The 12,136-nt window shown below is 50.6% G+C and overlaps 1 protein-coding gene across 6 annotated transcripts in view; it reads left to right on the top strand.

The window, feature by feature from the left end:
* The window catches only part of CALN1 (calneuron 1), a 367,399-nt gene extending 355,607 nt beyond the window's left edge, over positions 1-11,792 (top strand). For all 6 annotated transcript variants that reach the window (XM_032460335.1, XM_032460337.1, XM_032460334.1 and 3 more), the window contains one exon: positions 10,856-11,792. In XM_032460335.1, the coding sequence (XP_032316226.1) occupies positions 10,856-10,983 (128 nt within the window). In that variant the 3' untranslated portion in view covers positions 10,984-11,792. The remainder of the gene's footprint in view (positions 1-10,855) is intronic.
* Positions 11,793-12,136: the final 344 nt, after the last annotated feature.

Here is a 12,136-nt window from a genome sequence, read left to right as displayed (position 1 = left end):
AATTTGGTTCCCTGGTCTCGGAGCTGCTGTGTTAGGGCCTGCGGAGCCTCATGACAGGCAGATGACATGGGCGGAGCTAGTTTGGTGGCCACAGCAGCACATCCAGACCCGGGCTCCTCCAGGCCCTGTCCGGGCGAAACCGCTACAGGGGACAGGTGTTGGCTTCTAGGCGAGGTGACAAAATTAACTCAAGTCAGGGAAATAGGGCGTAGGGAGGATTGAGGTAAACTTGACAGCAAGGCCTCCTTGTAAAGGCGTCCACACTGAAAATCTTCAAAAGTGCTGTGTATGGCGAACAAAACTCAGTTGTGGTCCAGAAGGTGCCTTGGTCTCCCTACTTGGGACCTGGGCCATAGCATCAATGACTGTATTTGTAGTCGCAGCCACAGAGACCACACAAGGGCAGGGGGATCACAGCCAATGCCATTGATAGCCAGGTAGGCAGGGGATTGGGAGGACCAGTAGGGGTGAGGAGGGCAGGGATTGGACTAAAATTTGGGAAAACAGCAGGCCTGGCCTCCCCATTCTCTCTTGTTCTCAGCTGGCAGACTCTGTGCTCAAACAGTAGACGTGTTTGGGGCTCTAGCCCCCCTGCTGTCAGCCACGCTCTTGAAATGGGCGAGAAGAGTCTGGGCCTTACATTTTCGGTAAGAGCCTTTGTTTATGGATTGGTGTTTTGTTCAGAGAAACATCACAAGTCTTAATAATTTGAGAAAGGTCAGCCTGCACTGGAGAGTAACAGGACCTCTAAGCTCTGTCTTTTTATGACTCAAAAGCTTATATATTAATGAAATAAATAGCTGACAAAGGGGTTTCAAGAAGTCTTCCCGGTCTGTCTTAATGACTAGTCGGCACAGCACTGGCCACGGCTACCATTTGCGGGCACTCCATCAGGGCCAAGCGCTGTGCTAAATGCTTCACAATCCAGGATCTTATTTAATAAAAGAAACATTACTTGTAATTAGCACATTGCTTTCTTGAATGACCTCTTTGACTTGGATTACATAATCCTTTTTAAGAATTTTTATGTCTGAGAGGGCTTTTAAAATATGCCGGCGCTTTTTGGCTGCAAACACAGGCTCACTGGTTTGTGTTGAGATGTGAGATCTTTCCAATCTCAGCTATGAGCAGAGTCACCAGTGCATGTATTTAAAGCCTGCAGCTGTCTCCAGATTCAGGAAAGGGCCTCCCTGATGGTACTTTGGGCACAGGTGTCTGGGAAGAGAGGGATGCACAGGCACAGAATTCGCCCTGGTGCCCTGGGACCAAGAGACCTTGTGGTGACCACGGCCTCCTCCCCTCCATCTCTCCCCCATGCCTGCTGCCCACAAGCAGGGACCTGCTGGCAGTTTGAGCCTCGCCCTGCTTACCCCACAGTCTCACCTCACAGGTGCACGGCTTGCGCTTCCTAAATCTTCTCAACCTCCAGTTCTTTGGGTCTCCCTGTCCCCGAGTGGTCGACTGCTTCCTGTCTGCTCTGGCCCTTGGCCCAGGCTGCACACCCGCCCTGTCCAGCCCCTTCGGCCCCTCCGCCACTGACATCTCAGAATCCCCCTCCCACCTGCCAGCTGCCACCATCCCACGTCCTGATAAATCCGGCACCTAACTCTAAAGGGACAAGGTGATCTCCTTTCTTTCTCTCTTTAGCAGTGGAACTCTTTTCTTCTCCGCAACCCCAAATGACGGATGAGAGGGCAGGGAGCCACGTGGGATGTTCCCCCCGACTCCAGAGCCCCGCTCAGCCCCCTGCACTCCTGCTCCCCACCCCCGCTCAGGAAGCTCTTCCTCTGCCCTCCTTGGAGCTCTGCTGCAGCACATACGCGCCCATGCTGACTAGCTCGCGCACAGAGCCAGGTGACCCGTGGGGCTTGGAAATCCCGCTCTATTTGGTGTCAGAGGAGGGAATCGACGAGCAATAAAAAACCTAAAGATGCAGAAAGACTTTGCCTTAGAAAGGTGAAAGGGCACATGTGTCTCTGAGCAAGGAAGGAGGAGACAGACAACGAAATAGGCATTTTGTAGCAGAGTCAGATTTAAAGAAGACCACGTCACGTGGCTTTGAGCTCAGCAAAGTCGGAGCTTCTGGGCTGCGATTCTGGAGTGGGAGAGGGGCTGGGTAACGCAGCGGGGGGCATCCTGTGTGAGTCCTTAGAGGCAGCTAGAAATTACCCGGAGGGCTTCCAGGTGCCGTCAGCATCATTTTATGTCAGTGATGGTGTTTTTCACTTTTGTAAGACTTGGGTCTGCTGCTCTCACACAGGTGTTCAGATTCCGTCCATTCGGTCAGGAAGTATTGATTATTGCTTCCACATGAACGGAAGGAAAAAGAACAGAGAAGGAAAAAAAGAACAGTGCAAAGGGTGTGGTGCCCCTGATGGGAGAGCTTTGGGTTTTTTTTGTCTTCTTTTTAGTTTTTGTTTTGCCTTGATTTTTGATTTTTAGATCAACACACACACACACACACACACACACGGAGCCCCTCACACAGTCCAGCGTGCCTTATCTGTGTGGTAGGTGGGGCTCTGTGACCTTAGGTGAGCATTGCTTTTTCCCGTCTTCTCCCAAGGAAAGGGCAAGAGGAGACAGGATGAAATTACAAGTTACATATAAGGGAAGTTTCCCTGGCTTCTTCAGGAAACCCTGAACCAAGAGCTCACACTACGTGTAGAACCCATTTTCCTAAAGCACCAGAAGAAAGTGTCTGCAGACACCCCTTCGAAAGCAGCTGAAAGAATAGAAGAATCTAACTCAGGGGCTCTGACAGGGACTTTCCTTCCTTCACAGCCTGGTTTCCAGGTAGGAAGTCATCAGACTGTGTCGGGCACTTGACTGGGTGTCACCCCCTGTGCTGGGTGCTCCCGGCAAAAGGTCACCTGACCCCACTGAACGCAGGGGCCCTCTGGCATCATCCACTAGCCGGCAGTCTATACATCCCCAAAATAATTAGAATATTTGGCTAAAAGTAGGACTTCCAGACTCTCCCAACCCCTCAGACAGTTTTGATCTCCTTTACTAAGATAAATGATGCCTGATGTACTGATGCGTGGTAAATATTTGTGTTCTAATTATTTGGGGAAATAAGTAGGTCAGCACCTGCCAAAATGAGTTAGCAATAAGGCGGTGTGACCACACACGGCGCCCACTCCCCGCCGTGCTAAATAGGAGAGTTGTAAGATGTCTTGGTTCGACCATCCGTAACCACCAGATACTTTGGTTTTGGAGAACAGAAGCTCGGTGACACTGAGAGACAAGTTTCATATTTTATCATTTGGTTCCAGTCGCTGACCTATACGGAGCGGTCTTGTGGCTGAATCATCCATTTGCCCTATCACCCGATTCTTATTAAGTGTTCTTATGATCGGTTGTTCCGTGTTCAGTTCGGTAGTGCTGGCTTCCAGCAGGATCCCTGCTCAGTGCGTACTGAGTCCAGGCGGGGAGGGATGGAGGGAGAGCCATCCGTCAAGCCTGCCGAGCGCCGGTCCTGTGTTAATACGTGGGGCTGACCTGTTGGCACAGCCTGAGGGGTCAGTTCTGTGGCCCCTGTGGGACAGATGAGGAAACTGAGGCTCAGCAAGGTGGAGTAATCTACCCAAAGTCAAATAGCGAGTAAGGATCTGAACCCGGGTCCACCTGACCAAACCCTGTTCTGGCTCTTCCTGCCTGGCCTTGGGTCATTTCCCTGGGGCTCTGGCATTTCAGAGACTCTTCACAGAACAGATTTTCATCGTCCTTGCTCCTTTTCCTTTCCATCGCCAATGAAATCATATTCTATTTGGACGCTGAGTGCAGCAAGATCTGTGTGCGAGCCCTTTCTAGACACATCCCCCAAGTGCTGTCCCTAAATGGAACACCAGCTGTCGGGTTCTCGTAGACATTCTGACAACATGCACGGGAGAGGGAGATGAAGCAAAACCCATCAACTGGAGAGTAAACGGCTGCTGTGAAAGACACAGCGGAGCTGCTCCCTGCCATTCAGCACCTCAGTGTGACAGACGAGAGAAACACGTGTCAGGGGGGTGACCCCGACCGAGTGGCCCCCGAAGCATCACTGTGCAGACGTGTGGCTTCTGTTTCCTGCCCTGGGTAGACTAGCTATAGGACCCTGGGTAACTTATTTTAAAAACCCCTGAGCTGTATGTTTTCATCTGTCCAATGCCAAGATGGGACAACTATGGCCATACCTGGATTCAAACATTTCTGGGCTCCTTGGAAGGTCAGAAAGAACTTTGAAGCCATGTCCAAGGTCTCCAGCCCAGATGCCCCTGCGGAAGTCGCAGTGTTTCTGTCGGGATGTCAGATGCACACCTGGATGGAGAGACCTGGCCATGCACCTTGGGCATTTCATGTCCATCCAACTAAAAAGGGCGTGATGTGTCATCTGTACCATCTGCTCCCAGCTTGCCTGGTGCTGTGACTTTTCCTGAAATAAAACCTGTTCTCCTCGGGTGGATGTTGGAGGTTAAAGTGTAAGTGAGGTCCAGGCTGGTGTTGGGACAGGAGACAGTTTTCAAAGAAAGTTGGGGCTTGAGCCTAAAAAGGATTTTCCTATTCTAGTTGGAGACCCTTCACAACAAACCTGTAGGAAAGTTTTCAGGAGCCGTGAGAGAGGATGGAGGAGATTCTGAGATATGAGATAGAGACCAGGAGAGCTATCTTTGATAAATAGACATGATGGTTAAGATTTCCAGCTTTGAACTCTGAACGAGTCTGACTTAAAATCCTGCCTCACCGTGTATAGGTCACTTGAGTAAGGCTCATAAATAAATACTAAGAGCCTAATTTTCTTCATCTGTGAAATAGGAATCGTATCATGACCTACTTCCTATGGTTGTTATGAGGATTAAATGGGGTAACAAGGGAGAATATTTAGTACAATGCTTAACACATTAGTAAGTACTCAAAACAAACAGATAAAACTAGCCGGTCCCCGGTCCCAGCTCTCTTTTTAGTGTAATTTTTACCTGGAGATATTGAGGAGCATGTGTGAATCTTTGCCCACATCTTTGAAAGATGGGGCAGAGATCAAATGTACAGGGTTTGAACCATCCTCTTGACAAATTAATTCCTAAAGTCAAGTCCTTGCCAACATTGGAGTTCCCGAAAGCATTGGTCAAGATTCTTTTGGTTTCAAGTAATAGAAGTTCAATCCCCTTAAACTAAAAAGCATTGGCTCAAATAATAGGGGAGGCCAAAGGGATGAACTCTGGCTGACCTGGACCCAAAGAGCTCAGGCAGCATTCTTTCCCTGCCCTCGCCTTTCTCTCTCTCTCACTCTCTCTGTCCTTTCCTCTCGGTTGGCTTTATCCTTGGTCAGGCTCTCTCTCCCAAGGTTGAATTTCTCTCAAGATTCAGCTCTCTCTGTTCCAAGAAGGGGCTCCAACTGACTCTGCTTGGCCCGCGTGCCTACCCCCGGACCAAGCCAAGAGCACGGGCTGCCGCGCCACCTGGTCAATCTGATTCCTTACGGTGGGAAAGGTGAGGCCCTGGATTGAGAGTTCCACGAGGTGGAGAGGCAAGAGTCCCAAACTGAAAGATGAATTTCCTTACAAGCAGGGGGAAGGATGGCTGGAAAAGTCAAAATAACAGCTGGCCACGCCACACCAAGGGTCCTGGTGGGAGCCTCAAGTCCAGTCACAGCTGTCAGACATCTAGAAACAGTTTTATGGTGGAGAAGGGACCAGCTCACACCCATACAGGTAGAGGCGGCCCGTCTTCCTCTTAACAAAAGCATCATAAAACACACAGCTCTCTTCCCTGAGAGGCCACACCCACCAGTTCTTACATGGGTGCCCGGATGTTTTTGTTATCACTGATATGTAGAAAAATCTCTTTCACAAGCTCTTCATTAGTTCCATTTTAGGCTATGGAAATATCCAATTTCATACAATAATGTTAGACCTGGAAGATCACAGAACTCTAATAGCCCCCAGACCTGGTAGATCTGGATTATTGTGAAAATCACCTGAGCTGGGTTTTATATTGTTCTAACATTTGCTGAGCTCCAAACTCCCTGCCAGAAACATCACTGACCTCGGTCTCTGCTGGGGCAATTAATCAGAACTGGTATGATTCTGATTTGCCTTCTTTGGGAGCCACTGCCTCTGAGGACTGAAGCCAGAAGGATTATGAACCCATTCTATCCAGGGTCACCCAGTTGGTCAGTGGCAAAATCCATGTATACTCCTGTCTCCAGGAGAGAATTCAAGAGCCATGGCCTGACATTTCCCAAGCAGAGCAGTGTGAGTCTCTGTTAAAATAAGAGGAGGAAGGAACAGTCTGTCACTAAAGCTGACAAACCCAGGTCCTGTCACAGCAGCCAGGAGTCTGTCGGCGTACCGACTCGCTAACGAGCTTTCAAGAAAGCAGGAAACCTCACTTGTATGTCTGCCCGTGTCAACCTCCCTTAACTCACATTTCATCCCCCTGTACTTTCTGGACTCCTACTGTGTCGAATACTATGTAGAAAGAGAGATCAAAATCTACTGGGAAGAAAGACATAGAAAAGATCGCCAGCAGCATGATATATTCTTGCCATTTTCAGTGTTTGGTAAGATCTAAAATGGAACAGGTACCTCAAAAAGTTAAACATAGAGTTACCACAGGACCCAGCAATTTGACTCCTAGATTGTTACCCAAGAGAACTGAAAACATCTCCATGTAAACACTTGTACACAAACATTCACAGCAGCATTATTCATAATAGCCAAAAAAATAGATACAACCCAAATGTCCATCAACTGGTGAATGGATAAACAGGATGTGGTACGTCCATTCAATGGAATACTATTCAGCCACAAAAAGGAATGAAGTACTGATACACACTACAGCATGGATGAACCCAGGGAAGACTATAGAAGCCAGACACAAAAGGTCACATAGTATATGATTCCATGTATGTGAAAAGCCCAGAATAGGCAAATCTGTAGAGACAGAAAGTAGCTTAGTGATTGCCAGGGGCTGGGGAGAGACGGGAATGAGGAGTGACTTCTAATGTGTCTAGGGTGATGACAGCATTCTGCAGTTCGGGATGAATTAATGAGGCAAGAGACCAAAGTAAAGTTTGGGGAGCACCTGCTATAGGATCAGCCCTGTGCTACAGGCAGCAGGGAACAGGAGAAAAACCAGCAAGTCTTTTCTCCAGCCCTCAGGGGATATAAGAAGGAAACCTTGCATTTCTCTAGCAACTCACAGTTGGACATAGCTTTTGCTTTTTTATTAACCCATTGATCTTTGAAATAATTCTTGGGATTAGCAGAACCATTGTCATTAGCTCCTTTTACAGAGAGAGAAACTGAGGCTCAGAGACGTTCAGTCACGTGCCCTGGGCTCTTCCTAAGTGGCAGTTAGGAAGAAGCCATATGTCCAATGCACAGGTCATCCTGGGATGGCCACTGTCTTGTTGAGGAAATCCGGTGGAGACACCGAGAACAAGTAAATACACAAAGATACAGTGCGGTGCGAACATATGACAGCCAAAGCAGGCATTCCATTATTACCAACAAACACGTCATTAGTGCCTGGTCGTGCTCTGTCAGCCACACCAGGTGTGTGACGTGTGTTTCCTTTGGCTCTTCCCATGGCTGAACTTTCCATTGCTAAGCGGGGGATCAGGAAGAGAGAGTCTCTGCAGAACTTCTGGACCTGGATATTAGACTCAGACCTGGGCTCAAATCCCCCTCCACCATTTCCCAAAATGAGCTTGGACTCCACTTGTTGGAGTTTCAGGCCCCTGACCTACTAAATGAGGACCGCACACCTTCACTGTCTATTCTGCAAGAACGTATACAAAGCACAGAACACATGCCTAGCCCAGTGGGGTGGGTGCTCAGTAAGTAAAGCAGAGTTTTGTTCAAGGTTTACAGATGGGAATTAGCGTTCACTGGGCACAGACGATGTTCCAGTACCTTCATATGTTCTTAATCCTTAATACCCCCATTTTATAGATGAGGAAACTGAAGCCCAGGGAACTTGGCTCGCCCAAGGTCACACAGCTCGCATGTGGGATAATGTCACGGTTCAGATTTGGGTCTGGCTCTGGAAGTCACTGCTGTTTCACTCTGCCACACAGCCTACAGTGACATCAGAACTGGGTGTGAATGAATTCTCACCCTTGTGGAGTCTGAATCACAGACCCAGATGATGATGGGTGTCAGAGCAGCCCCGGAGTGAGCTGGAAGCTTCACTCTGCCGGCAGGACTCCGGTCTGGATCCGGACTCGTGTGGCCTTACGTACAAACTGCTAGGCCTCCAGGCCCTTCCTCCCTCCTTCTCTCTCCCCTCCTACTGCTTTGAAGGATTTTTAGATCAAAGGTGCAGCTGCTCTCCGGGGAGGGGGATAATCCTGTTGCCTGTAACCTTGTCTTCCGAGTGTCCTTCAGTAGAGAAGGGCTTCAGCAAAAAAAAATGTCTCCCTCAGCCCAATCGCACCATTTTTTCTTTTCCCTAAGCCTTCGCCAGCCCTCAGGATAGAAAGGTAGATGTCTGCCTTCAGAAGCATCTTTCCGCTGAGGAGCAGCCCGGAATGAATTAGCTCGTCCTCAGAAACCGTTAGATCCGCAGCTTCCACATCCAAATCTTCTGCCTTCCCGTCCTTTCCTCCCCAAATGCCGCCTCCCTTTTCCTTCCTGAGGGCTGCTGCCTTTTTTTGCATCTGCCCACTCCTGGGGGCAGGCACATCTCCGCACCCAGGAAATGCTTCCTCCGGGTAAGAACGGGTAAGAGTCTAAGACCCAGACGTGATGAGCACATAGAGGACGGAGCCAAAAATACTTCCAATCACCCCAGGGAAGCAGAGGCTCAGCGGACCCAGAAGGACTGAAGGTAACAAGAGGAGACCTAAGAGACTAAGGCAGAAATAACCACCGAGTACCGCGGAGGGAGCCCGGAGCTGTGCCGGGGGCGTGGGGGCTCTGGGAAGGGTGGCTCGCCGGATTACATTCCTGCTGGATGTAATTTCTAAAGGCCCCTTGACAGGCCCCCAAGACGCCTTCAGGGGAAGTTTGTCTGCCTTTGCAAACGTTGCCAGCTTCCTGTTTCTTCCCTACTATTTCCAGGGCTTTGGAGGAGCCACCAAGTTTCCAGGGGGAGAGGGACTTGAACGCTTTCAAGGTTCTTTAAAGGCATGTGGACCCTACCTTGACCTTTTCCTTTTTGCCAGTCTTCTTTCCTGCAGAGAGCAATTTTAAGGGAAATTACATTCCTTTTCTTTTTCTTTTTTTTCCCACTTAATTTGGCCTAAAGAAAAACCACTTTCCCTCAGCTGGTGGTTCTCTGCAAAGGTAGAGTGTAATGTCTAGCAGGACCCCTTTTCAAAATGGAAGGTCATCTGAAAATGTTCTTCTGTCCTGGCATTGGGTTTTCCTGAAACCCTCCAGCCCCCTGCTGCTAACACACACACACACACACACACACACTCCTGTACACAAACACACACACACACACACACACACCCCTCTGTCCCCACAACTCAAACTCTATCAGATTTTTTGGCCCTATTGAAACCTACAGGATCAAAAGCTCTGGGAATGGAGCCCAGATTCCCTAATTACCTGGAGAGCTTATTAAAACGCACATTCCTGGCCTCCACGCCCAGAGGTTTTGAGTTAGCAGTCCTGTGATGGGGCTGGAGAATTCGCATTGATGGATGGCAGACGCCCAGGCGGTGCCAGTGCTGCAGGCCAGGAGCAGACTTCTCCCCTGAGCTAATCGGTGAACGGTATGTAGAGATCACTGCAGGACGAGGGTGGACACGGGAGGAGGTGTAGTTAAAAAGAGGAAAGAGAAGGGAAAGAGATGCTGGCGTGGGAAACTATGCTTGGAGTAGAGACCTGTTCTTCCTTCATTGAAGCTTTTCTTTCTTGCGATTTCCATTTCCCTGTTAGTAACCCACTAGTGAATGCCTTCTGATCAAGACCGACTAAGGGTTTCTCGGGGGCCTTATAAAAATGATGACACAAGACCTGACCTAACAACAGTATTAAGAGACTAGCACCCAGGACCCAAGGTCAGACCCCAGGACCCAAGGATCTGGGGGGAGAAACACCCTGCCTCCAGAAAGACTGAGAGGATTTTTTGCCTCCCTGCTTGGCACTGATCCTGTCCACAGCGTGTGCAGTTCCCCAGGTCTCAGACTTCAGCAGGCACCAGTTAAACAGGGAAGATCCCTGGCCCCACCTCCAGAGTCTCTGATTCGATAGATCTGCAGGGGGCAGGGGGTGGCCTGAGAATCTGCATTTTTAATAAGCTCCTGGTTGGTGATAGGCTCCTGCTTGCTCAGGGGCCCCCGCGCTCAAACCACTGCTGCGGGCAGTGCAGCTCTGCCCCAGTGCCGGAAGTCCCTCAGAGTCACCCAAGAACAAACCCAGGAAAGGTAAGTGGCCTCCAGCCCGGCACGAATGGGCAGGGAAGCACCCCAACCTCGCTCTGTCTGTAACAGCAGCTGCAGAAACAGGAGCCAGGCACGGCCACGGCCACGGCCACGGCCACAGCCACGTCCGGATCGTGTCTTTGGTGAGACTCACTCTGAGATGTTATGTACCTTCTTGCTCAGAAATCACCGCAACTCTATTACATCTGGAAGTCCGTACCTCACTCTGACATCACATGTGTCATGATTTGGGTTATTGAAGTTTTGGCATGTCATACCATTTGCCAGGAGACATGGCGTTGGGCCTCCTCCGAGAGCCGTCCCAGAAATGCTTTCCGCTGTGTGACCAGCCTTCATCCTAAAGAGGGTGTTGTTGAGGAAGACGGGCAACCTGTTTTACTGTGTTGTTTCTCCCTTCCCCCACGTCCACCCTCCTTCCACGCCTCCTTGCCCTCTGCTCCCCGCCCTCCTCCCCCCTCCCCCCTCCAGTGCATTCCCAGAAGCAGAACAGACAGACCTGCGTCCGGAAGAGCCTGATCTGCGCCTTCGCCATGGCCTTCATCATAAGCGTCATGCTGATTGCGGCCAACCAGATCCTCCGGAGCGGCATGGAGTAGCCGCGCCCCCAGCAGCCGCGCCCCCAGCAGCCGAGCTCCCGGCTCACGCGCATGTGCTTGCCCCGCGGGCAGACTCTTCCTCCACGAAAGCAGACACGGACGGTGCAGACGCGGCACCGGCAGGCGGCGGCGGCGGCGGCGGCGGCAGCGGCAGCGAACCCGAGGTTGCAGTGCAACCCGTGTTGTTGCAAACCCACTTCCTCCCCTTGGCAGGTACACAAAAGGGCTGTCTTCAGTGCTTTAATGGTCTTGTTTCCTAATGCAATAAATAGCCAGGAGTTCCGGATGACTGCTTCAACCCCTCGGTAGGAACTCAAAAGAGAGACTTCATTTCCATCTTGGAACTCCAATGGCCATCCAGGTCGGTGGTGTGAGAGCAAGAGAGAGGCTGAACACACAGCCGCCTCCACGCCCCATTCTTTCAACCCAGGAGTCAACTGGGGACTCCCCTTCACCCCCACACCCACCCCAGGGCAACCCTCAGTTCCAAGAGGCTGACTTCCGGGTTGCTGCAGAAATGGGGGCTTTCCATCCCGCCCTGACTTCCTTCCCCCACCCAGTGGAGCCCCCCAAGGCGTGAGGGGAAAGCCATTGCACGGGGTGCAGCGCCTGGCGGTTTGCAAGTTGCGCCCCCTTCGCTTCCGTTCTTACTGCCTTTTCTACAGGACTCTTGTTGGCAGAGTTGGGGAGCTCTCGGTTTCCGTCGGCACTTGGCTTTCTGTTCCTCAAGCCCATCACGCACCAGCATTTTGGAATCTGCAGAGAGCCTTTCTCCCAGCTTTGCTGCCTTGCTGCCATTAGACAAAAAAGAAGTATAACCGTGGGCATCTCTATAACACAGACACGCAGACTGACGTATACTCTGGGCTTCTTCATATGTGACGTCAATCTTCCCTAATCGCTTTACTGCCGTTAGAAGCTTGTCCTCCGGCGCGCATCCCTGCCTCCTTTGGGTGTAGATTGGGGGTGGGGAGGGACTGGGGCTGATGGTGAGGAGGTGTTGCAAGCCACGCCCCTGTGGTCCAGAGTAATGGAGTCCAGACTCATGTCCACGCCAGGAGACCTCTGTGAGTCAAGGTCCTTGTGCATCATACCTTTTTCTTATCTTAACATTTGCTTTGTTAGTTAGTCTTCCCCAAGATCGAAAGAGAAA

Source organism: Camelus ferus, chromosome 18 (assembly GCF_009834535.1).
Source record: "Camelus ferus isolate YT-003-E chromosome 18, BCGSAC_Cfer_1.0, whole genome shotgun sequence".
NCBI lineage: Eukaryota > Metazoa > Chordata > Mammalia > Artiodactyla > Camelidae > Camelus > Camelus ferus.
This window is presented reverse-complemented; position numbering and strand designations above follow the sequence as displayed.